The following is a 27,897-nucleotide window of genomic DNA, read 5'->3' as shown; positions in this document are numbered from 1 at the left end:
CTGTGCCGAAGTTCATTTAAAAAGGATAAGACAAACTGGAAAACTGTTCTGTGATCAGATGAGTCAAAATTTGAAATTCTTTTGGGAAAACACAGATGTAGCATCCTCTGGGCTAAAGAGGAGAGGGACCATGTGGCTTGTTATCAGCGCTCAGTTCTAAAGCCCGTGTCTCTGATGGGGTTGGTTTGCATTAGCGCCTGTGGTATTGACACCTTGCATATCTGGAAAGGCAACATCGATGCTGAAAGGTATTTACAGGTTTTAATGCATATTCTCCCATCCAGGTCTTTTTCAGGAAAGCCCTTGCACATTTTAGTAAGACAATGCTTAATAGCTTACTGCGTCTATTACAACAAAAACGTGGCTTCATAGTAGAAGAGTCCGGGTGTGAACTGACCTGCCTGCAGTTCAGACATTTCCCCAACGGAAAGCATTTGGTCCCTCATGAAATGAACGATACAGATGATCCAGGACTGTCAAGCTGCCGGAGTCCCCAGTAAGAAAAGAATAGGACAGCATTCCTCAATTCCCAGACTTTTTCCCAGACTGCTTTTAAAAGAAGAGGGTAATAAGTAGTAAACATGCAACTGTCCCAATTTTATTTATTTTTTACATGTTGCTGCCAATCACATTCAAAATGAGCTTAGTTTTGTTTTGAAGTGCGACATTTTCTCAGTTCAAACATTTGATATATATTTTTTATGTTCTACTGTTAATAAAACGTGGGTTTTAATGCTTGCAAATCATTGCCTTTACACATTTTTCCACAGCATCCCAACTTTGTTGGAATTGAAGTTGAAATTGAAGCATTGCAATGCTTTTTGAGACACGCTGGCACAATCCGTGTAGCACCAGTTGACTGATTGATGAATTTGCTTGCAAGCTCATAATCAAAGTGTTTGCCTTTACATGTGTACTCTCATTATTTACTTTTATCCCCAGCTTTGGTATTACAGTTCAGTAGAGTAGCCACAGTCATTCCCACCCCCAAACTGCATTATACTGCAGACACCTTTTTTAAAAAAATGAGTAATAAGTGTCAGATCATTTCTTCCTATTCCAAGCTGGCAGTGTCTTGTTTTTATGGATCTGAAGGGATGGAAAACATATCACAAGCAAACAAAAGTTACTGTGAAATATCAAAAGTCACGGCTTTGAAAGAGGCAGTTAAACGTCTCTTTGCTGTTCCGCATTTTCTACTGTGAACATGGCATAACTGCACTTTTCTTCTTATTCTTTAGCTAATTTGAACACAATTTACACATTTATTTTAATCAGGAGTAGCAGATCAACCTCATGTAAATTAAAGAGAATAAAGAGCATAACAAGTAAATGAAGGGTGTTCTGGACTCCAAGTGATTTTTGACAGCAGAATGACTTGTTATATATATTTATTTAAGTTATCAGTATATGACTTTCACTGGAAAAATGCTGACCTGAGGTGATAAGCCACCCAGAGCTTGATGCATCTTGCCTTTTGATCAGTGCAGCTTGTAGATTACACCCGTACATGTATGGCATTTGCTCTGTAAAGTCAGACTCTTAGGATTTTTTTCCACCCCTTTAGGGTTAATGTTGTATTTCTTCTGATGATAGCAGAGGTGGGCATACTTCAGGCAAGGCTGCCTAGTTCCAAGATGAGTTCTTTTTTGATTTTCTGTAGAAACGCCTTTAAGCATGGCACGATTTCAGATGTCCTGTACACAGCATATTTCCTACATAACATTTTAATACAGTGTTTAATATAACTGTCATTTTTAGGGGCAGAATTTGTGGGAGAAAAAAAAAATCTGCAAGATCCCCGAGTGTTCTGCCAAGTAAACTCTTGAGCACAACCATCTCATTTTTTTCCCATTCTCGAAATCTGATTGGGGGAATTTTTTAAGTCCACAAAAGCAAACTTTGATAGAAAAAGTTTTGTCAGCAGTTATCACAATTTATACAGTAACGGCAATTTCAGATAAAGAAGCAATGTGATTTTCTTTTCTTTTTTCTGCTTAATTCCACTTCCACCCTTGGTGCTGTTTAATTTGAGGGATTGAAATACTTTGAAACTTTGCTCTTCAGAATAAAAGATTCAGACTCCTCACTCCCTCAAAACAGAAGAGCATAAACTGGGGGTTTCTAAACAAACTGAAGAACTGAGGCAGGGTGGCAATGAAGACTCGCTTCATTGAGATCCAGACACTTGAAAATCGTCACAATTTAGTCGTTTTTAATTTCAATTTTAGAGATTTATGTCAAACCTGTCACGCGGGCCTGCGGGTTACATAAATATATAATAAGCTATTATAAATGTTGATCTTCCACGAGGTTAATAAGTGAGCTCCATTCAGCTGGAATCGCTCTTACACGTCTTTTACATGTGTAACCTGCTCGCCGCTGGCAAACCATTTGTTGCGACTGCCTTAACAGCTTGATGTAAATGGAGGCTCTTAATGGCTTTATTAAGGTTATTGGGCGCACAGCTGCATGACGTCACGCCCTCGCACGCTGCATCCCCAGCTTCTGCGTTTTTTTCCATTAGAGTGGAGGACAGTCCAGATCCAACCGCGTTATTTTAGGTTTTACGCTTTAAAGTCCTTTCATCTAAACGGAGTATTTTTCCCCCTTTTTTTCGTTTAACTGGATGTAAAATAATAAATAAATTAAAAAAAACAAACACTTTCATTCCATTCCAGGCAGTGATGGACTGCTCAAGATAAAATAATCCATTTTTCAAGTTGGACTGATTGCTTTTAGGGTTTTATGATGTGATTTCCAGAGATTCTGTTTGCAAAGTTTTCCTCCTCCAACCTGCAGGACTGCGTCGGATTAAGCACCCCCGCAGACAAGCAGGAGTTGACGCGAATAGGGTGAAGTGGAGATGGCCCATCAGCGCGCTTCTTTGCGTCTCACTCGCTTTTTGTGTCGTCCTAAAGTCCGGCAGGTTCGCACGGTTTGGTTTTAGCCGCCGGACTCCGGTGGAGAGCTGGGATTCTCACTGTTGGATCTACAGGATGCTTCGTCTTTTTCTCTCGCACAATGTGCAACCAGAGGACAAGTGGATCAGTTTGACAAGTTCTCGTGTCATTTTCTTTTAATCCCGGAACACCTCGTTAAAAAAAAAAAAGAACATTTTCTAAAGCGCAATGATTTTAACAACTTTTCTCATTATACTGTCCTTTCTGGGTAAGTGCCACATTCATCTGTTGAATTCCTATAATTTATACATAAACATGCGTTTTCAAAACGGCGCGTGCTCCTTTGCAGCTCATATGAATAAATTCAAGCAACAGAAGGGTGGTGGTGAACAAGGAGCGTCCTTCGCCAAGCGGCAAAACAGAAGTTAATTGAACTGATTTGTTCTGCTTGCTGGGACACGGTTGTGAGCCTCCGGGGTTCATAGCTTTTCTGGTGCTCGCTGCATATTTGCGTGTCAGCAGTAATGTGTAGCCTATGTGTATTGTGTATGAAACAGCACAACAACAACAAAAGTGCTCTCCAATTAAGCAGTGTGTACTGACAGATGTCTAAGCTGTGCGTAATGCAGTGTCAGTAAAGTAGTTTACACGGACTCCACAAATCATTCTCACTCACTCTTGTTTCTTACTCCCAGATTCTGTGTTCACCCTGAAGGGTGACAGCGGCTCAGCCTCCCGAGCCGTCCGACTGGACTGCGTAAAGGCCAGTGAACAATGTCTAAAGGAGTACTCCTGCAGCACCAAGTACCGGACAATGAGGCAGTGTGTGGCGGGGAGGGAGAGCAACTTCAGCGCGGTCCACGGTGCCGAGGCGCAGGGCGAGTGCCGCAGCGCTATAGATGCCATGAAGCAGAGCCCCCTTTACAACTGTCGATGCCGAAGAGGCATGAAAAAGGAGAAAAACTGCTTGCGGATATTTTGGAGCATATATCAGAGTTTACAGGGTAATTCATGTGCATTTATAGTAGAGGACTGGGCATTAATAAAGACTACTCAAGTAAAAGCATCAGTACAAGTTAGTCCTGAACTTATAAATGTACATTTATACTTATGTAAAGGCACAGAAATATAAAGTATTTAAAGTACAGTGATTACAAAGTAGGCTGAATGCCTCCTGTTCTATGATATTACATACTGCTGGACAGTTACCACTCATGCGTTGGTAAACGTGGAACAAATTTGCAAGGTTATATACTGCAATAATACTTCAGTTTTTATAAGCTTATCATAAATGTCAAGAAACTGCAACGTAGAGACAAATCTGTACCTCAAACCTGTACCTGGGTGAGCTACTTGACTTCAGGTTATGTCTGAACTCATCATCATCAAAGTTTATCATTCTACATATCTGTTTATGACTTCAAGCAGGGAACATTTTTCATATCTGTAATATCACGGTGAGACACATTACAGTACATGCCAAGATAAACCTTGTTCTCACACTGCATCAAACTGGGATTAATCCCATTTGATCATAATAAATCCAAACCTAACATCAAATCGTCATTAAATGACAACAAATTCATATCTGCGTGAGGGTTTATGGATCTGATATTATGCTGTTACACACACAAACACACACCTTTGCTCTTTGCCATGCAGGTAACGATTTGCTGGAATACTCTCCATATGAACCAGTGAATAGCCGGCTCTCGGATATCTTCCGCCTGGCTCCCATCATAGCTGGTAAGAACCTGTTTTTGCATTCCTGAGGTTTCACTTTGGACGCTGTGCAGTGTTAAGTCACGGCCATTATTTCTCAGTTGTTCTTTAAACCCAGCTTAAGTCACCACATCGCTGCCACAAATCTGTCACTATTTGACAACCACTTTTTGCTATTGCTGTCTGGTTTCAGGCTGCAGCTTTCAACGCCCATTATCCATCACAAAAGCTTTTATCTGCCACTGTGACCCACCATACACAAAGCAGAGTAATTTAGTGTATTTCACCCTCAAAGCAATGATGAGGGGTCTGCATGTTATTCCACTGTCACAGTATAACGCGGGGAGTAGCGTTTATGTGCTAGTTTTGAATTAATCATCCTTTTAGCATAGAGGAGGTTTTGTCTGAGCTGCTGGAGACCGCGAGCGCTGAATGCCTGGTTTGAAAAGCGAGAGAAAGAAAAAACAGGAACCATTTGCTTGTTGTAAAGGTAAATGCCATATGTGTCCTCAAATGTCAAAAGAGTGCAGGTGGACCAGGGAGGGTACACCTAGGCAGGCCCAAAATTAGATCTGCAGAGATCCCATAAACACATTCACAGTGAGGCAATTAACCATCTGTGTGCATTCAATGGCACTGATAGAACAAGAGGTGTGTGTGTGTGTGTGTGTGTGTGTGTGTGTGTGTGTGTGTGTGTGTGTGTGTGTGTGTGTGTGTGTGTGTGTGTGTGTGTGTGTGTCAAGTGCAGAACTCTCTGGCATGCCTCAATATTGGGCTTCTGCCAGGAGGAGGGCGTCTATTGCACTGGCCAGCTACCATTTCATTGCAAAAAAAGAAAAAAGTGGTCATTTGATTCTTTCTCCATGTCTCTCGCTCTTCCTATGACTGAATCCACTTGGCATATCACAGTGGTGCTGCTTCAGAGACGAGGGCACAACTGTATTTCAACACTGAGAAAAAGAAAACATTACTTTAATTGACATTTCTCACCTGTGCTGGAATTATAGCAAGATACTGAAGAGATACCTGTAGGTATGGCAATGAGAGACTGTGAAGAATTGCAAAAGTGACAAAGCGTCCACGATAACCAGTAAAACCAAGTCGGATTTATTAAAAGGCCAAGAAATAAAACAAAATCAGCTTGAAATAGTGCCGCAAAATCATGTGCGAGTTCCACGACATCCCAAAAATTCCAAGGAATCCTTTTGAATACATGGGAAAAATCTTTATCAAGATATACTTTAAAAAAAAAGAAATTCAAAACTTACTCGTCATTATTAAAATATTATTTTAAGTAATAATTTAGATTACCTAGACACTGTGAGCAAGACAAATCAGGAAGCAGCCATGGCTCTGAGGAGCCATTATAACGTAAGCAGCTATAGCCTTTACAAATAAATAAATAAATCATTCAGTAGTCTAGATATCAGGAATCCATTTGCCATAAGTGACCTCATTCCTGCCTGCAACTAAGCCAGGCCTCGGGCAATCAAAAGGGTAAAATGATGCACATGCGAGCCAAGATCCAATGATAGGTACTGTACCCCCTGGAGTCTACTGTTAAGGCATAATACTCCCCATTCTGACTGCTATATCACCCAGATAATAAATATTTGAACAGTAACACTTTTTTTCTGCTCTGTGCTTCAGGACATTTAACTAGAAGTAAAGTACAGGCGTCTCCAGTAAATGCCATGTCTCATCATGGATTTTTAACAGTATAAGAAAGAAATGTAGCTTTTTTTAAAAGAGTTTGGGGATTTAAATTGGTCAGAAACATACAAACAAAAAAAGTAATTTTATTTGTTATTTTGTTTAAAGGACTGACGTTCACTGTAGCCAGCGTCAGCACTTGTTATGATGTCTCCTTTCCCTCAGTCAACAAGAAGAGCTCAGTGAGACTGATATTGGTTGATCTTCTTGGCTTGAGTTACTCGGTCAGAGTATTCCTCTTCTTCACCCCAGCGGAGCTCTTTGAAATTTCTGTCCAATTTTTTTATGATCACTGATCTACTGAATGATAAAATGATGTCCAATGAGTTTTTTATGCTCTCTAAAGCACAGAGAGTTCTCCCAGAAACCTCTGCTGCCATCCTTTTCCTTTAGTCAGCAGTGAAATCATATAAAACGCCAGTGCATCAATCAGTCCTTAAAACATTGTTCCCAGACTAGTTAGAAGTAGCGATATATATATTTTTGATGACTTTGCAAACACTTTTTGTGGTAAATTATTTGATGTTAATCATTAAGGCTTATCTTGCTCAATGACAAGTATATATATGTATATATCCCTTAGTGCATCTATGAATTTGCTGTGCGTGTTATGAAAACATATAATTAGTTCCAATTTCTTTAGTTGTGATTAGAAAAACAGTGTAGAAAAAAAAATGGCATTTTTCATTATTTTTGATGGGCGCTAAATAGTATGTTTACCATAACAAGGTGATTTCTAAACAGCCATTAGATGAAGACTTGTTATATCTTGGCATGGTGTGCACTGTATCCTGAAAAATAAAGAGGAAAGTAGGTAAGGATAAAAAGATGCAGCAGGCCTAAAGAAGGAAGAAAAACAGATTTGTCAAATTACACAAGAACTTGACTGAAAATCAGTAACAACAGGTCTTATCGAATTATTGTTATCAATACATACAGGGAGATACAACGGTGAGTGTCTACAGCCAATTGTAAAACATGGTGGAGGCTCTATCATGGTTTGGGGCTACATTTCAGTGTGTCGTTATCAAAAATTGTAAAAGAACCATCAGGTTTTGATCTGGCATGCAAAACACCTGATTGGCAACAGCTTCACTTTTCAGCATTACAATGATCCCAAACACATTGCCAATGTAGTACACAATGGAGCACTGTCTGTCATGGATTGGCCTCCCCAGAGACCTGTTGTCACCGTTACTGAAGCAGTGTGAGATCATGTTGAAAGAGAACAGAACAAAAGGCAGAAAAGCTTTGGGATGTCCTTCAGGAAGCCTGGAGAACTGTTTCTGAAGACGTCATTGCAATTAATCCAGTGTTTGTTGAGATAGGCGTGCAGAATATCAAATGAACGAATAACACAGAGGGCATTCATAACGCAAAGTCAAGACAATTACTCTACCTCTTTTGATTTTTGAGTATTGCCTGTGTTACGTCATTATGGCACCAGCGAAAAGATTTTCTTATGTCATACTGATAACATTATCGATTCAAACTGAAAGGCGTGACATCGAGGCCACTAACTGGTAGAATATAGCCGCGAGGAGCTACTGAAATGAAATGCTGCGTCATTTATAAATCAATGATGGCGATCAATCAGTGAGAGTGCTTTTTACAGATACTGGTGTGCAGACAGAGGGAACCGTGGGGCTACAGCACTGCCCTTAACACACTGCATTTATGTCTATTAAAATCTACGAGGGTACTTCAGGGCATTCGAGGCTGGCGGCGGTGGTATGAGCGCCGAATCCATTCCAAGAGGCTCTTTTCAGTAGCACATAGTGTACATAATATTAAGCAATAAATTAAGCAAATACAATTTCATTTTTAATAAAATGCTTCCTCTTAAAAAGGAAAGCTGTTCATATCAGTTATTTATGTTTGCATGCATTGCTTCTTTGAAATTTGAGATTGGATTGTGTCAGTGCAGTCTTATGCATGCTTTTTGTACTTAATTCCTACCATTAAATTCCAGCCGCTCATGTTCATATGAAGCTACTTTATAACCACTACAAATCTGAACAAATGTTCTTCACCCCATCCTTAATTGATATCTTGCAGAAGTTTCCAAAACCTCCTCAAGCCAGATCCTCAAATTTAACACAGAAGCAGTTATTTTCTTGAAGAAAATCTCACTACTAGTTACTGGCCCTAGAGCTGATCCCAGTATCTTTCCCCCCTCCTCCCAGTCCATCCGCAGATCTCATCAGCAGTCCCGCTGAGGATATAGCCACTGAAAAAGAGATGAAGCTTGCCATGATGATTTTCCATTGCAAGAATCTCAAGAATAATTCAGTGGGTCTAGATGCCTGAAGCAACAGATTAATCCTCAGTAGTATTTGTCCTCTGCTGCTGGCCTCAGTCTGCCTGTGAACTATCCATATGTGAGCAAACTTCTCCAGCTGAACATCAGTGTGGCTATCAGCAGAAGAAACACTTTAAATTTGCTGACTCTTTCTGCACAAACCTGCTTTTAGCCGTATCAGCAAATCACTGGATGGCACTTCCTCTCCCCTTTGTTTTTTTCTGCCCCCTCTGAAACCGCAAAAAGCTCAGTTTATTCCAACTGAATTCAATTATGAGGTCTGAAATTCACTTATATGTTGAGTAATTACACAGCAAATATCAGATATTCGGTGCCATGAAGTAAAAACAACAAAACTTTATTGTATAGTAAGCACACCATTTAAAATATAAGAGGTTTTAGTTATATGCTACTGCATCTAAATATGAAGACTACACAAATCCACCAATATCTGTACACTAAAATCCAATGAAGATGTTGAATAACCATCTCCAGCATGGTATGTCAGTGAACTGGAGATATACTGCATTACTCTCTTATTATTAAATACATGCATTTGTTAGTTTACTGTGAAAGACAGCTAAATAGTTGTGTTTGCTGGACATGCCTTGTAAAACTGAAAAACAGCCTAATTTCTTTGCCATGAAGCTCTGTAACTGAACTATTGCTACCTTCCCTAATTCATGCAAAGCAAAACTGTTTGGTCAATGACATTCTTGGCATGACTGATAGTATCAAATACTAGGTATGGAAACTACAAAATACACAAAAATGCAAGTTCGCAGGCTGTCATTTGCAAACGTACTAACCCAATTCCAGCATTTCTTGCCGCTCTGACACATATGAATGTTACCGGAAGAAGTAAAATGGCCTGAAAAGCAGAAATTCCTCAACATGATGAGTGTACCTTATGGCTTAGCCATGATAAGTTGTGCGCGGCAGGCAGAGTGGATATGCAACCGTAAGTGATGCAGGCAATTGCTAATGATAGCTTTGAGATGCGAAAATAAAGTGCTGTAGGTTGCAGGTGACACATGATAGTGTTTTCTGACAAGCGTGCTGTTATTTTATGTGAGTTTACCACACCGTATGCCCACACACAGGAATATGTACACATACACATTGTCATGAATGTGTGCATTACTCCTTTACAGAAAAAAACACTCTAGGCATTCTAACGTTTTGATTGTGTCATATATGCAGTTAAACTCTGAAGACCTGCAGTGATTACGGTAGTTTTGGGTAAAAAGTCCAACAAAAATGTAATTAACTACTATTGCTTTAATCTAATAATTGTTTTACTTTATATTATCGTTTTAGATATGAGAAATTTGCACAGATCAGTTGATCTCAGTGTGATACCTTTTGATCCATGTAATTGGAAAATTTGCAGTAGTGGTGCTATTTAGGTAGTTTTAATTTGCACATTTTTGCTGCAAGCCCTTGTGCAACCCATCCCAACCACTGCTTGTTATTCTGTGTCTGACTTAATCATTGTGACAGCTGTCACTGTAGACTTCTTTCTTCATGGTAAAAAGGTGAATTACACAATAAAAAGAAATAATCTATGTCAGATCTAAGCATATGATTAGAAAACTCATGTGGTTCTTAGCATGTTTTAAAATTAAGTCAATATAATGTTAGATGAACATAAGTGCATGACATATTACACTTTCTATTGATTTATTGATTTCTATTTAACAAGGTCAAATCCAGGAGTGCAGGTCCTGTGGCCTCAAGAAAAGCCCAAATCATCACCCCTCCAACACTGTGCTTAACATTTTCAGGCATTTGTGCTGATGTGCCACTCGTCTTTTGCCAAACGTGCTCCTGTGTTTTATGGCCAAATATCTCGACTTTGGTCTTATCCATTCAAAGGACATTGTTCCAGAAGTATTGTTGTTGGTTCAGATAAAGTTTTCCAAACCTAAGCTTAAGCTTTGCTTTTTAAAAATTATACAGTGAAGAAGATTAACCTTTAACTTGCTAATCATTTGTTTTCTGAGATGTAGCCCTTGGTTGTTTGTGTGTTTTGGAAGATTTCCTGAGCATTGAATGGTCTGACCTTGGAGTGAATTTGCTGAGACATCCACTGCTGGGAACTGCCTTTCTCTGTTTTTCTCACTGTAGAATCTTGGACTTCAAATTATTTGGAAATTTCCTTAAAACCCTTCCCAGACTGAAGGGCAGCAACAATTGCTTCTCTAAGATCATTGCTGATGTATTTCGTCCATGGTATTGGGTTAGCACCCACCTAAATGCTCCAGACCTGAAAACTGCCCAAACTTGTGCTTTTATAGAGGCGTTCCTTCTTGCTGATGATCAGTTAATCAAGTGCATTTAATTAGCTGCACCTCGTTACTACCTAACTGCTTAATTTCCACGTAATAAGATTTAATGCTGTACTTACTGCACTGAGTTTTTCACCCACTGCTCCATTTTGACTAAATCTTTCTAAAATGAATAATTACATTTAATTTTAAGACTTAGTACTGATAAAATGGTACCAGTCTAAACTCATCTGGTAAAGACTGGATTTCTAACAATAATGTTTTGATAAGTAAAAACTTAGGACTGAAAGACTACTTTTTTTCCATGACAGGATGTACAAGGAAAGTACAAAGTATGCACAAAAAAAGGCTTTAAAAACAATGTTGTTGTGTAACATTTGTCCACACAGTTCACTGTAATTTTACAGATAAAACCTAACCATCAAAAAAAAAAAATAGTTGTTGCTCTGGCCAGGCCTTTTTGTACATCTCTTTGAGTAACACACAAAACAAAAACCCTGTAAAGTAAGAGCAAAAACGGAAAGAAAATTACCATTTTTAACTGGCAAACAACAAAACAACAAAATAGAACAAAAGCACAAAGCAGAGGTGCACCTGGGTATCATATCTGACTCACAGCAATCAGAGCTCAGCCTTTCTTTCTGCAATATCCTGCACTGATAGCACACCAAGTCCAATCAAAAATACTCTACTTTAAGTAGAAGCTGTCTGGTAACAGAAAATGCCCCCAACAACCTGAAATTTAAACGGGTAGTTCAGCTTCCATAGTGACATGTTTGTCACAGCGCACATGCATTATTATTACAGGAAAATTTGATCATGTGAGTAATGTCCGCAGGCAATCATAATCATCGGGGACTCTGTAGGGAATTTCATTCTCAGCATAACATTTCTGCAGCTACTTAAGCTTACTCTTTAAATCAATGCACGATAAATGAGCTACTAGAGGATTAAATGGAGGAAAGGAATAATGGCTGCGGTAAAAACTAAGGGGGATTTTGCTAATTGCATTGGTGCATTTAATAAATTGGTCTTGGGTCTGGTCAAGTATTAAGACACTGGTGTGGATTTAGTGATGCTGGCAGGAAACCTGACAGAAGGCCAGATGCCATGATGGAGAGGCTCTGACCAATTCAGGGCTTTTTTAAATTACAAAGACGACACTGAATAGAGAGACGGGTTATAATAGATGAAGTAAATCACTGATACGCTATGAACGATATTAATTTGAATCATTATCTAAATGGCAAAGTTCTTGTTTTTAAGTTTAGGTATGTGACTTTGTGAATTTTGAGTAAAGTGAGGAGAGAGTCGCATCAGGCATTGTGCCAGAGTGTTATACAGCCTGAAGACATTTAACACTACTGGCCTTATTTTACTCATAAAATAAGATATCTCATTTATACGAGAGTCAAATAAATAAATAAAGAGTCCTGAAAAGTATTGAAAGATTTATAAGAAAATCTATGATTAATCAAACCTCTCAGAAAATCAGTTATAACAGACAGACAGCTATAACAATAGCCAGGGAACCATTATGGTAGTTAAAATTCATTTTTCAATTAAACAGCAATCTTTCATAAATTCAATTATGCACTTGGCAGATGGCTAAAAAAGTATTATGTTAAAATATGACGTGATAAGATTAGAAATTTTGCTGCACTCTATGGGGAATGTCATAGTATTTTTAACTAAACCTGTTCAGTGAGTTTCACAGTAATCCACACCTTTTTAAGACTTATTGACTTGAGAGCTTCAGGCACACAGCTGGCTGTTGATGGTTAGCTTAAGGGTCACATGAATTCTCAGTATTACTCTAATCTGTGTCCCTTGGACAAGAGAGGATTTTTATGTCATACGCAGACAAAAGTGCAACTCCACGATGTTCCTATCAATGTTCTTGGATTACATTCAGAGAAAAAAAAAAAAAGGAGCAGATCGAGCAATTTCTTTGCCGAACATTGTTATCCAGGACCGCTTCAGTGAAATGGAAGGCTATAGCAAAGGGACAGCTCTACTGTTTCTGAATGGAATGTGTTTAATGGTAGCATCAATCCAGAAAATTTTGTGTGCTTCATTCCATGTGCAGTCTGCATAGAAATGAGAAATTTGTCTGAATCCATAAAGATATGCTAAAGAAAGGGGACGGCAGAGGTGCACAAAGCTTTGAGGATTTTCCTGCCAGGAAACCTGGATGCAACAAACCCTACACGCAGGATCCTCCCTTTTTTTCTACTTTGATTGCTATACACTTCAAAGTTTGGGTGGACTGAAATGATTAGTCAGTTCATTAAATTTTAAATTCACAAAAACAACAACCTACAACTACCTCATGATTTTTTATGAGTAGTTTGAAAGTAGTAAACAGGTGTGTAACCTTAGAATTCAAGGTCAGTTATCTACCTTAATTTTAGGGTCACTGTTCAGCGCAGTAGTACTGCAGAGAGATTTAGCATAAAATGGCAGTGAGAAAAAAATAAACACTCAAGTGTCTCATTAGCCATGTAACACTTATACACAACATCACTGTCAACAAGAAAAAATAAATAAATAATAAACAACTTGGCTGACCCCAACTATCAGATGATTATTGGGGTTTTCTCTGTATTATTATAGGGTGCTTACCTTACAATGTAAATTGCCTTGAGGCGCCTTGAACTGAAATTAAAGGCTTCAGTGTTATTTCAGGGGCCCTGGTTTTTTCCAGTTTTCTTATGTTTATTGTATTATGTCTTTTCAGTGAAAAAGCATTTGCGCCTTCCTATCTGCGGATTAGACAGACAAAAGTTGAACATTTTGGAAGGTTGATGGATGGAACCATGAATTCTGCCTTCTACCAGAAAAAACCTGAAGGAAAATGTCCGGTCATCATTTTGTGTGCTGAAGCTCAAGAGCACTTGGGTTATTTAAAATCCAAAATCCAAAACACAGCAGCAAGTCCATATGTAAATGGCCTAAGCCAGGGGTGTCCAACTCCAGGCCTCGAGGTCTGGTGTCCTGCAGGTTTTAGATATCACCCTGATACCACCAGCACACCTGAATCAAATGATTAGTTCATTAGCAGGCCTCTGGAGAACTTCAAGACATGTTGAGGAGGTAATTTAGCCATTTAAATGAGCTGTGGTGGATCAAGGACACATCTAAAACCTGCAGGACACCGGCCCCTGAGGCCTGGAGTTGGACACCCCTGACCTAGGCACAGTCCAGACTTTAATCCAATTGGGATGATTTGGCATGACCTTAGACAGCACGTTTATGCTAGAAACCCCTTCAATGTGGCTCAATTCTACAAAAAAAGAGTGAGCCAAAATTCCTCCACAGTGATGTGAAGGACTTATTGACAGTTATCGCAAACGGTTACATGCAGTTCTTTCTATTAGGTTTAGGAGGAAATGATTTTTTCTCAGAGGGCCGGGTAGATTTGCATACATTTTTTTCTTAATAAATGAATCATCATTTAAGATCTGAATTTTGTATTTACTCAGGTTATCTTTGTCTAATGCTAAAATTAGTTTGATGATTGAAAGCATATAAGTGTGAAAAATATGCAAATAACTAAGAAGGGAAGGGGAAAATACTTTCTCACAACATTACACATATAGGTTTGGTGGAGAGGTGCAGGTGCTTGTGATCATTACTCCCCCAAGGCTAGTATAATTATCCTCTTGTCTGAGTTTCATATGTAGGCCTACCTGGCCGACAGTCTTTCAAATGCTTTGTATCATCCCATTAGAGGTCATGGGGTCAGATCCCTCGGTTTGTCATTTACTGCAGTGGTGGTCTTGCTCGGGGGGGAGAAACAGAAGAAGCCTGTGTGAGACTTGTTTTTTCTCAGTAGCAGGCCTTATAACTGAATATGTTACTCATAAAGTTTTTATCTTTGATAATTCAGTGTTTATTTCACAAAGAAACACAGAAAGAAAAATGCAACACAAGAATCAACTAAACAAGCAAATACATACTGGTACACAATAGAGCATTCAAATGGAATTTCCCAGTCCCATTGATGCTGTATAACCCAGTGGCAATGTAAAAGTGCCTTAATGTCAACACTAAATTTGTTAAGAAATAGAATCATATTACTGTTTTATGTGATGCTGTTTTAGGACATAATGTTCTCTGAGGGAGGATGTGGGTGAGGTAATTGTTGAACTTTGCTATATCAACATCATTACTCTTTGTGATCTCAAATTACTCTAAAGTATAAATCCAAAATGAGCTTCCTAACTGCTAAAACGCTTTTTTTGTTGTTCATTTCTACCTGCTGTGGGGTATTATGTCAATATGGCTTCAGAGTATGACCTTCTGACTAACACACAACCCGGCCAGTTAATTTGCACATGCAGATAGCCACATTTGAACCCAGGTCCTCAAAAGTGATAACTTTTTCAAAACAGTTTTTAAATCCAACTTAGGTCAGCATTTTCCTGCAGGTTAACAGTAATGGAGGTAAAACCGTAACACCCACGACCTGAAAGCTACAAACAGCCACTGAAGGATCACAGCCCACATCTCTAGTCACTTGTCAGATGTAAGTAATGGGTTTTGTAATATGTGATTAACCCAAAGTTCAAGAATGTATTCAGATTTAATCATAGCTCATTCTGTGGTGCATGAAAGAGAGCAGTGAGCTTCAATTCCACCTCAAAAGGCAAAATTACAGAATTCATTCTTCCATGTCGAGGCAGAGGATACAGTCTGTGTTACTGTGCAGAAAGCAGTGGAGCAGGAAGGACTTTAATGACAACAAATGAGAAGTGAGAGGCATTATTTTGGCCACAGAATGCTTTTTTCTGTGACGGAAGGCGAGGCACACAGGGATGGAAACGGAGATGACCCGATTTCCATAACTTAAGCCAAGGAATGTGAACCGTGCCTGAGGATGCACTTGTATTTTTGAGGCAAAATCAGCCTCGGTTACATATGTTATGTATGAGAACACGAAAAACAGTCGAAATCACAAAAATCACATAACATCTGCTTTTTTTAATGCTCTCAAAGATGGGTTTTTAGCTTTTATCCAGTCGGGAATGATAAACTGTCAAGATGCTCCAACTATTGAGTTCTGCTGCTAAAAGTATAAATGGAAGGCCTGATCAGAGAGACCTGAGATGTTCCGATGGAGCTATATGATAAATACATAAAGCAACTCCACCGCATACATTAAATGAAGCAACAAATTGCTTGAATGTTTTGTGCTAAATTGCTAGAAAAGACTTCTCTATCTGAACAGTTGTTCTCATATATTCTGCAGTTTCAAACAATTTAATGGTAAATGATCCAAATGCATTCAAAATCAGATGCTTTGTTCTGGAGATTGATGGGGATAAATTCTCAGTTCCCATCATATAGATCAATAATGGCAGCATAATCAGTAATAAATAGTGTTTATTGTTCTCAATTATATAACACTGTAGTTTTTGATGCACCTGAGAGCTACTTTGAAAATAGATGCAAACTAATGAAAACAGGTACTTTTAGAGGAAAGGGGGCTTCATCACAAAGTGAAAATAATGTTGGGAAAGAATAAAAGTTGCACTGATGATCCTGTTTTCTTCGTCTTCATTTTCGTAACTGATTTGAAAACATTTCTACGCTTATTTTTTGTATTTCTTACTATTCACTCATGTAACTTACCTACCATGTTAATTTTGATTGGCTTGGCTTTTGTCATGATTAAACAACAGCGCACAAAAATCAGTAAGTCTCACATTAGAAAATATTAAATAACTGCGTGACTCTCTCCTCTCTCTTAGCCGAGCCTGCCTCCACAAAGGAGAACAACTGTCTGAACGCTGCCAAGGCCTGTAACTTGAATGACACATGTAAGAAGTATCGCTCGGCTTACATCAACCCCTGCACTAGCAGGGTGTCCACTTCTGAGGTTTGCAACAAGCGCAAATGCCACAAGGCTCTAAGACAGTTCTTTGACAAGGTAATTATCCTCCCATTTTCCTACACATTTTCTATTTCGAAAATCTCTGCTTTTGCAGACACAAATTTCGAGGCTCCTCTGTAGATTTTTTTCAGACCATATTTGACACCGGAGGTTTATTTTGAAGATAAACAGTTTTAAAATCCTGCTTATTACTTTCTGACTACTGGCTGCTGTTATGTTGCCAGATTATAGCTCTTGATACTGTAGTTCATATACGTCAAAAACAACATTTTACTGAGGAGGAATGCTTAAACAGCAGCAACGAAACAACAGCCAAGCAGAGCAGCATCTCTAAACAGGAAGTAAACTAGCCTATATCAGTGTTTTAAACATGTTTAATGACTGTTATAGAAATGTTGTATTGCTGTAAATAAGAAGAACAGCTCGGTTAAAATAGTTAAACTATTTACATTTCACAGCAGCAGTGCAACATTGTTTATTCACTGCATCCACACAAAATCTCTATGAAGAGAAAAACGTTGCCACATAATCTTCTTTTTGGTTATCTGTGATGCTAAGGACAAAACATGAAATTTAAATTGTCTTTCAGTCTAATTTCTATCTCCATTCACATAGCTGCAGTATAGCTGCATACCCACACCATACTTTCTGCCTTGCTTTATGATGTTCAGTTTACACATCGGCTTGCGAGGGCTCAAAGAGTGGTTAATATTTTGGCTGTGCTGGATGCATGCCATGCCATCGAAACAATGCAGAAATTTATATAGAACACAGATGTTTGAGAAAGCAAGCGTTAAATGTCAAATGCCGTTTCCTTTGCAAAACCAAGGTTCCAACGAAATACAGCTACGGGATGCTGTTTTGCTCCTGTCCAACGGGGGATCAGACAGCATGTGCAGAACGCAGACGTCAAACCATTGTACCGGTGTGCTCCTATGAGGATAAGGACAAAACCAACTGTTTATCTCTTCAAAACACATGTAAGACCAACTACATATGCAGGTAAGGCACCTCGAGATACTTAGACTTCTTTCCAGTTTATTCATTTTACATGATGTTTTTCTGTGGCAGTAAATATGACCATAAATTAACCACTAAGATTTTTTTCACCATTCTGTCCATCTTGAGCAAAGTACAAATTGAAAACTGAACATTCAAAATGTAATTTATCGTAAATTGCAGCCACTTTAAGTCTGTAATCGAACTGCTAAAAATATGTGCGAATTAGACTAGGTTGCCGTGTACTGTCAGTTATAAACATTGCATAAATTAGGCACATTTTTATTCACTCGTGGAGTTTTGCCACAATATGTCTTAAATCTACAGCCAGGTGACCAGTAAAAGTAAAGTAATTAGTAAGTAGATAAAGAGCCGTGAAGATGAAGTGGCTAAAAAGGCCATAGAGTAAATGAATCCTACAATTATAACAACATATTATTAATATAATAATAATACTAATTTAGTTTCACCCTCTTGTCCATTGTCATCCATGGATTCCCTCATTCCGTCATTGTGTCATGTGTTGCAAGTGCTTCATTTGTCACCCTTCACCTTTGGACTGAGGTCGGCGCTGCGGGTAGCTCCGTGTATTTGATTTGGCAGACTTTTGCCCTTCCTGATGCAACCCCAAAGGCATTCAGGGATCTTCACTTGTTAGGCCGATGTGTGAAGTGGCCACTATCCTCTCAGAGTAGTTTGCATCAAGCGCTGTCCTTCAGACACCTCAGGACATTAAAATTGACAGTTAGACCCCGGGGTGCAAATTTATAGAAACCTATAAATGAATTAAAAAAAACAAAACAAAGACTGCCGTGCACCTGACCTGATTCTGCAGCTTTAAGCATGAAAACTCTGGACTCTTTGCACAGAAGATCACTTTTTAGTCTTGGGTGCCAAAGACCTACACTGTCACGAGTAACTATCATCAACATGACAGTCAGGACATTTTGACACAAAAGCTGATGTTTGCACAAACAACATGTGCTAGTGGTCTGAACGGGAAATCCAGGGAATGATCAAACATAGCAGGAAGTGATATAATGCTTTTAAAAGTGACAACCTTGAAAAATTGACTTGAAGTTACTGATCATTTACTCAAAAATATGTCAAAACCCCAAGGCAGCGACTTCTTCTACCTCTTTTAACTCTTGTTCATAGGTCAAGACTGGCAGACTTCATCAGCAACTGTCAGCCAGAGGTTCACTCCATATCTGGCTGTCTTAGAGAGAACTATGCTGACTGTCTGCTTTCTTACTCAGGTCTTATTGGTAAGTTAATCAGGTTGTAAAGCTGGATTACTTTTGATATTTTAGTGAATCTGCTGCCACTATTAGGACAAACTAGCATTAAGACATTAAACCAAAGTCATTATATCTTTGTATTTTCTTTTTTACAAATTCTTTATTTACTTTGGTGTGGGGGGATTTTTGGTCACAGTTTTCAGTCATTTGCAGATTTTTTGTCAGCTCAATTAGAAGTAAAATGCAGTTTTAAACACATTTGCTTTTTCTTAAAGTACAAGCCAACGGAAACCCATTAAAAGTAGGGAAAAAGTGATGTGAATATATTCCATGCCATTATAAATTACATTTTATATAAGCTCCGCTTCTTTGCCTCTCTGCAGCTAGCATGCTGACCTGCAAACTGCAAGTTTGGCATGCATTTTCCAAAGTAGAGCTTAAGATACGAGGTTAAAGCCGCAAGAAACCCAAGTTCACAGTCAATAAATTTCAAATTTGTAGCGTGTACAAGGCATCGCACTTCATAAGCCAAAACACTGTGCAGAAAAGTACTTAATTCAGGATTTTTTTTCCATCAGCAGGTTTAATTATGTAGAAAGGAAAAATGATGTCCCACTGAGTTTTTGTAATGAGATTTGAACGCAGGGCAACAGTGACCAATTGCAAACTCAACAGGCAGACATTTTAATCTGCACCATTCATATCATGCTTCACACAGTTTACACCCTCTAATGGGCCCCCCCGAGTTTAACCGCTCATTTCTGCCTTCACACACAAAAATCTGCATGTACTTGCAGCGCTAATAAGTATGAGCCTACTCAACCCCAATGATCCCTAAACAAATCAGCATTTTATTCAGTTTCATTAAGATGGAAAAAAATAGCCAAGAATAGTTTCATCTGGCTATTTCGTCCATAAAGTACAATGTGCCCCAGTTTGGTCGTAACTGTGGACTCACAATGGGTGTTAAGCGTCAGCAGCCCCGAAAACACTTGTCACAACTCTCTTCAGAGCTGCTATGTGTCACCTGCAGTGACATTAGCACTTGTTTGAATGTGGATGCTCTTGAAAAGGAAAAAAACCATTGGCCGTGCCACATAATGAGGATACTGTACCAGGCAATGAGTGTCATAATCATGATGCAGCAAGTTGTCAATGTCAAGTGTCAATGTCGAGACAGAGAGTTTCACTCTAATGTAGCATCTTTTAATTCAGCGCAAGTTCTGTAAAACTTATAAACAGGTTAAAGTTTGCCTACAGTGGAGAATCTGCTTACCCACACAGACTGACCTGAATATTTCTATTTATGTATGCAGAGCCTCGAGCCTACCCGATAAACCAAAGACGTCCTGGTAGTAGGTTTGCACTGGAATAATGGCACGACAGTCACATTCACTAACAGTGGTCTACCTGTGTTTTATGCTGCAGGTACAGTAATGACACCCAATTATGTGCGATCCTTTGGAATTAGCCTGTCGCCGTGGTGTGACTGCAGTGGCAGTGGGAACAGCAAGCCAGACTGTGATAAATTTGTTGAGCTGTTCACCAACAACCGATGTCTACGTAAGTGCCCATATTCACCCATCCTGCAGAAATAACTTGTCTCCCATCTTTGCATTATTCTTTTCTGCTTGGGGTCAGACTCACCAGGTGTGTTATCCAGACTTAAAAATGGCGCTATAAATTGTATCAGATCTGAGATGCCAGAATTTAACAGCAGTGATTCAACAATACTGGTCATAAAACTCGCGGTTTGTCTGCATATGTTATATTATGCAGATATTATATATGCAAGTTAACACCTAACATTACTTTGGACAGTATCACTCTAATAGAGAAATAACTGTTGAAGTGAGCCTGAGGAGCAGCAGTAATTTGCTACATCAGTACACTCACTGAACGAAGCCTGAGTATGCTTTGCTACCTTAATGACAAACAACCGACAAGAGTCTGAGGAGCAGAGCAGAGCTATAATTAAACAGAAACCTGACTTTTATTAGCCACTTGGTTTGACATAACAACCACGGGGGGGGAATACTTAAGATAGTGTCTACAATAATTCTACATCAAGCAGCAATAAGTCTGTATACAGTCTGTGTTTATAATGAGCCGGATTCAATGAATGAGTGACTGAATTCAGTTCAATTTCAATTCATCTTATTGATAAAGACCAAATCACAAAAACAATCATCTCAAGGTGCTTTATAGTGTAAGGTAGAGTCCCTGCAATAAAAAAGAGAAAACCCCCAACAATGAGCAACAGTGGGAAGGAAAAACTCCGTTTTAAGAGGAAGAAACCTCCAGCAAAACCAGGCTCAGGGAGGGACAGCCATCTGTCACATCTGGTTTTCACTGTAGCTTACTGGACAGTTTTATAACCACATGTAAGGGACTGAGATGTTACTCTAAATCATCCATTGGTGGCTTTAAGAACATTGTGATCACTGTAGTTGCCACTTTTGGAAACCTTACAATAAACCTTACAATGAATGTCAACTTAATCTTGCCAAAATTAAATTATAGAAATTATCTTTAAGGTTTTGGTGTTTCCTTTGTGGAGCCAATTTTGGGCTGTTTTGTAAATCACAGTTATTACATGCAGCCACTGCTTTTAAAGAGGCTCTTAAGAAAGGTCACGTCATGTCTTTTCCTCCTCAATTACTGAAAGTATCAATTAGTAGCAGCTTTTAGTTGGACATTAATAAAACGTTTGGTGTCATGGTACTTGCACTTATTTCTGAAGCAAATACAGACAACTAAGACTAAACTTTGCAGAACAGATCAATACTTTTTTACTCTTTTCTTGTAGGTAACGCCATCCAGGCTTTTGGGAATGGTACAGACGTTGGAGTCTGGCAACCCCAGCCCCCGATTCAGCCCACAGTAGACCCTAGCATCACTCGGAAGGGTAAAGCACGAACCAATAATGCTCTGGATGCACTGACGGACATGACCAAACTGGATCTTGATGGCAACTCACTATATCACATCTGCGGGACCCTGCAGGTGAAGTTTTTGTTTGAGTATGGCCTGTATCTTTTGTCTCCCCATCAACACAGCTGCTATATTTGAAACTAAAGGGGTTGGGAATACAATTATAGAGAAATATGAAGCTTGAACCCTAATAAACAGACACCATTGTGATGATACTCATTTTAGTTCAGTTCGATGTGATTTATTGTCCTAGAGGGAGCACCTTGGCTTGTTGTCAAGGAGGCCAGATAATGACCACATTAGTACAAAAACTACACCAAACATTCAAAAATTAAATGTAAGAAATATTTGCTACAGATACATAAAAAAACAACAAAAGCCAGTCTCTAAAACGCTGGGGTAGCAAGTGCAAATTAAGCAGGAGGAAGCAAAAGAGGTTTTTCTCCTCTTGCAGTTTTATTTGACTCTGTAGTTTTTAAATTGTACCAAAAGCCAATATAGGCTACCAGTGTCACAAATCTTCAATTACAGAGTGAACAAATTAAATTCTATTAAACTCACAGGGATGATGTCAATCAGTGTAAACCTCCACTGATCTCATTAACTAGGAAATTTTTAATTGCCTTCTAAGGAGCTACTCGCTTAAGCGAAAGGGCACTGCGCTGCAAGGTAATGGTCCAGCAGAGTGGCTTCCACTTCATTGTTTACAATAATCACAGCACTGCCTGCAGCACATATAGAGGAGTATACATCACAGCTGAACAGACAGTGGTCAGCAATATGATATGCGCATATGAAACACATAGGTTTCAAAATGGGGTGAAAGTAATCGCCATGACCCCAAAAATTAGGCTTCAAATTGTACACAAAAAAAAATCTTACATTTTTTTACATATCAGCATTTACACTGAGCTCACATAAGCACGTGAATTTCTAGATATGTGCATTATCATGAATTAGAAGCAATAGAGCTCACACAAACAGCCATGCTACTCTAGAATACCCAAATAAATAAAAATAAAAATACAGGGCTGAAAAAGAGCATAATAGGTCTCCATTCAGGGAAAATGAATATAATTTAAAGGTCTTCCAGAAAATATTCTGATAACTGTCCAGGCTTCTTTTCTGCCTTTTGGAGGATTCAAAAAGCTCTTCAAACTTGTAAAAGAATGTGGCTGAATCCAAATTGAGACCTAAACATCAGATAGAGATCTATTCAGAGCTGCTGCCTGAGTGTCAGACGTCTGGCTCTGTCACCTTGATGGATCAGGGATGGTTTTATGATGGCATGCACAGAATCCCCCCTCCTGGGCAGAAAGATGAGATGTCAGTGTGGAGTCAGAGTTTCCTAAGCTGTCATGTCAAAGCTAATTGGTTGCCACTGTAACATCAGAAATGGCCCACAGGGGTAGTGTGTATGTGACTGTGTGTGTTTGCAGAGCAGGGACAAAGTATCATCGCATGGATGAACCAAATGTGTTTCCCCCCTAATGTTAAATGGTGAAATAGAATGAGATTAAAGTTACGCAGTTAACTTTGTTACAACTGTAGCAGCTCGTAGTTCAGTGATAAAGTGGAATCACCTCCTGGTTGATTACCAACCCCAGTCAATTGCGTTTACATCAATGTCAGCCCAGACTTGACTTTTTACTGTAGATATGAAATGTCATCACTTATTTTTGTTGTTGTTGTTTGTTTGTTAGAGATTTGTGTGGAATGGAGTTGTAATTAACACATTCTTGTGTTTTTGAAGGTCACAGAGACCACTAACTGCTACACCCTAATCAGTCCAAGTGAATATTTGTTCCACCCCTCACCTAACCCCAACCGGTCATGGCAGATTGCCAGCCCTCCATGAGCCTGGTTCTGCTGTTAAAAGGGAGTTTTTCCTTCCCACTGTCGCCAAAGCGCTTGCTGATAGGGTCATATGAAAGTCAGTGTTTTCTCTGTTTTCTTTATTATTGTAGGGTCTTTATCTTACAATATAAACTGCCTTGAGGCAACTGTTCTTGTGATTTAGCGCTATATAACTGATCGATTCCATTTACATGCGAGACACTAATTCGTCTGCAAACACTTGCCAACTACTTGCCAAACAGTAAACCGGAAATGGAGATTCACCTACAAAGTTAAAGTTGTTTCTAACATGTTTCAGAAGGCTCAGTGTTTACTTTGAAACGGAACAATCTCCATTTACGGTTTGCATCACAGTTTCACTTCTGCTCCTTGAGTGGTTGATGAGTGTTTGTAAATAATTTGGTATCTTGCTCTACAAAAGCAATGGCTGGATGTGTTTGGTGCAACACCTTATACCTCTTTTTAACCATATTCACCTTGCAACACCAGCAACCACTCACCAACTGGTCAGAGAATACACAGCAAGTGATGTTTGTCAGGAGATCACTGACTAGTCTCTAGGCCTGTGTTACTGGCTCTATAACTACAATTAAAAGCATCTCACTACAGTTTTTTTTAATTACGCAAACTACTATGGCACTTTTTGGACACCATTTTGGACACTAATTTTATATTTTTCTAATTTTGTACCAAAACCAATCCAATCAGAAATCTGATCATTAAAAGCTTGAAAAGAACACTAAACTGACCTTGTGTTAATATTGTATTTTAGAGTATTTCACATAGCTCAAACTTATTTTAATTCAACAGGTATCGAACTGCATGTATGAGTACACAATTCTAAACCATCTTATTTGCAATAATGTCTGCTAAGTGACACTTTTAAAAAACTGCTGCAGGGAATTTTCATAGCAGTGGCAGATAATGACATGCAAATGGATATTTCAAATATCAAATGCAATAGTAGGAAATCAGTTTAGTGTGCTGATTCTGACATTTAACATCATAAATGGCATGTTTTGCTTGATTGTGCTTATAGCAGCTCTAGCTCCTTCTGAAATTTTTGGCCCCACCAACACACACTCAGATATCTGCTATTCTCCTCTGATAAATACCATGGGGCTATATTTTTAAATGAGATGATATCACATACTTTAAGCGAGACAATCTATCATATTGGCTTTTAATAGCGATAATATGATTTATCACCAGTAAAACATCCTCTAGGAGAAAAGACCTCCGATAGAGCAATTAATCATTCTTCTCCGCAATCCTGGTTCATAGAATTTTTTTCTACTTAAGAACCAACACATGGGGTGTTTATTGTGTTTCCAAACTGCTATAGAGTCACTTTATCATTTATGTTCTCCATCTGTATCTATGAGTTTGCCTTTTGTTTGTGTGTGTAGCTGTGTTTGTGCAAATGCATGTGGGTATTTTTATGTTTGGCTGAAAAGGTTTTGAGCCGTCTGAGAAAACTTCTAATGCATAAGACTGTCATAACCTTGAGCTTGAACAAAGAAGGGACACACTTTTTCACAAACACGCACTTGAATCCTATACATCTTGCACAAGGGGAAGATTATTCCAAGAGTTAAGACCTATAATATATGAGGATTGCAAAATAAAGCAGTCTGCTGTTTTCATTTTTGCACCTCTCCAAGTCTGGGTGTAATCTGAAATACTTGCAAACCCATTAAAAAAAAATAGAATGAAAGCTAATGTTTCTATTTTTTCTTGTTTTCCTTACAGGCTCAAAAGCTAGTGTCAAATCAAACAGTGGACTCTGCTCTGTGTGTGGTAAGAACTGTTTTATTCTGTGAAGTCAAATAATAGTGGACTTGTAGGAGATATGAAATACAATAATTCTTTAGTTCTACATAATTATGCAGCGTTGAAAAAGAAAGCGTTCACAGGAGTCTATGGCCATGGGCATTCGGGTGTGTCTTATAGTCTCTCGGCAAATTTCACCCCAAGGTCAAACTATGAGAGTTTGCAGCTCAGAAGAGTTGCGAAAGAAAAAGAACTCAAGCGCTCAAGACTGTGTAGACCTCAGTTAGGATGTTACATTTTAAAGTTTACAACAGTGCAATTCAAAAAAAATTGAACAAGTATGGTTTGTTTAGAGGGAAAGCTTTTTCTCTCCTAAAAAACCCCCAAAAACAAAAACGACATGAGGCAGCAGTGCTTAGGTTTGCAAAGCTGCACTTGAACAAACCCAAAGATGTCTGGAGCAGTTTCCTTATGGACAGATCAGACCAGAGTGAACAGCTCATACCAACTGCCGAGCACAATGGTGGGGAGTTGATGATTTGACGAGACTGATGGAAGGTCACCAAAATACGAGTATATTGATATATTATTAACACAGCCACAAAGCTCTACATAGCTAAATGTAACCTGGGGTGAATATAGCTGAACTTTGATGCATCGGTATCAACAAATCTTTCATGAACTTTCCACTTTGATTCTTACATCTTAATCTTTTCTCTTAGAACCATCAACTGGATGAGTCCAACGACTCAAACGCCATTGCTAGAAGTTCACCAGCTGAAATCACCTGCTCACACCCCTCAGTGATGCTCCTCGCACTGGCCTTAGCCTTCACATCAACACTACTGCAGCTTGAAGGTTTCCTGCTTTTGTAGACTCTGAGGACTATCGCTCAACATTTTTATCTGGAGAACTGATTGGACCCTTTTTAATTTAGGCATCTGCCCAAGTGCAGCAGCTACATTTTTCTTTAATTAGAAGCCACCAAACAGCACGGTAAGAACAGTGAAATCAGGCAACAGTGGATTGTATCTAAGGATGACATGTTGGCTGCTGTGTGGAAAACAGACTTGCTGAATCTGTTGCTGAGATATCAGCTCATTTGCCTTCCATGCCTCATGGGGGCAATTTGGTGACTTCAAGAATCTGATTCATGCTTAGGAGCCTTCTTTTTTTTAAGGGGTGGAAATAAACCCTGTGATCTGATGTGAATTAATGCATTTCTTTGGAATGTGTGCAGCCGCTGCATATTTGACTGAATAGACTGCCAACATGCTGAAGAGTGTTTTAAGCATAAAATGCATCATTCTTTGCACAACTGTGCTATGATTTGCCCGTCAATAACCTTGATTTAGGTCACGAAAAGCAGAAATGGAAAAGCGTTAAACTAAAAGCGGACAAAATTGACAAGTAACATTTACTGGTGTGACATTTGATTCATCAAACGCTGAAACTCATTCCAATTTGTCAAGATATCCTCAAAGGACAAAAAAGACACATCTGCCAGAAGAAAGTAACACATTTTTCTTCTACACGTTCAGTACTTGGTATAGACTAGTTTTGTATATTTGATTGTCATGGTGCTTTGTGGCTTTATCCCATCGCCTTTGTAAAAATGACACACGAGTGCACACTATTACTGTATGCTGCTGTTAGCTTGTAACATATTGTCTGTAATATTTTGGGATTCTATGTTAGTATCTGGTGACTGAGGCGCCTCAGCTTTATCCAGCTTAGCTGTGATCTATGAAATGTGATGAGGTGTGGTTCTTTTCCTCACGTGATTACAGATATGACTTTATCGTGTGACTATATTTTGATGGTAAAGTGCATAATGTTAGCTTAAACAGTATTTTTCTCTAACGTCAAACTCTCTGTAACAGTACCAAGAACATAAAGAATTCTCAAAAGTGACTCTAATGGCTAAAAAGTCAAATATGCTTTGTTTTGTTTGATCCCGGCTCTTGAGTCTGCCAGCATTCTCATTTCTTTCTGGGGTTTGATGAATAAAGAATGTGAACATACCCACAACTAGAGCAAATCCCAAAAGACAAAAGCCAATAGACATTAATTGCTGGCAATTACTGCTGATGCAAATGGAGGAAAAGATTTAAAAAAAAACATTATGTACTTAATGGCACCGCAATTATCAAAGACATTCAAAGAATATACAAACTAATGAAGACTTGTTTTAAAACATCCCTACCATTACCAAAAATGTGTAAAGTGTGTCTCTTATTATAATCCTGTCATATAGGAGCCT

The 27,897-nt window shown here is 38.8% G+C and overlaps 1 protein-coding gene across 1 annotated transcript; it reads left to right on the top strand.

Moving 5' to 3' along the window:
• Nucleotides 1-2,747: 2,747 nt before the first annotated feature.
• Nucleotides 2,748-26,665, top strand: gfra1b (gdnf family receptor alpha 1b). Its single transcript, XM_031751923.2, has 10 exons — nucleotides 2,748-3,171; nucleotides 3,599-3,907; nucleotides 4,566-4,649; nucleotides 16,688-16,866; nucleotides 17,660-17,832; nucleotides 18,988-19,097; nucleotides 20,499-20,633; nucleotides 21,880-22,076; nucleotides 25,614-25,661; nucleotides 26,357-26,665. The coding sequence occupies exons 1-10, from the start codon at nucleotides 3,132-3,134 to the stop codon at nucleotides 26,507-26,509; spliced, it is 1,428 nt and encodes a 475-aa protein (XP_031607783.1). The 5' UTR covers nucleotides 2,748-3,131; the 3' UTR covers nucleotides 26,510-26,665.
• Nucleotides 26,666-27,897: the final 1,232 nt, after the last annotated feature.

This window comes from Oreochromis aureus, linkage group 8 (assembly GCF_013358895.1).
Source record: "Oreochromis aureus strain Israel breed Guangdong linkage group 8, ZZ_aureus, whole genome shotgun sequence".
Lineage (NCBI taxonomy): Eukaryota > Metazoa > Chordata > Actinopteri > Cichliformes > Cichlidae > Oreochromis > Oreochromis aureus.
The sequence above is the reverse complement of the archived record's forward strand: the minus strand, read 5'-3'. Positions and strand labels throughout refer to the sequence as shown.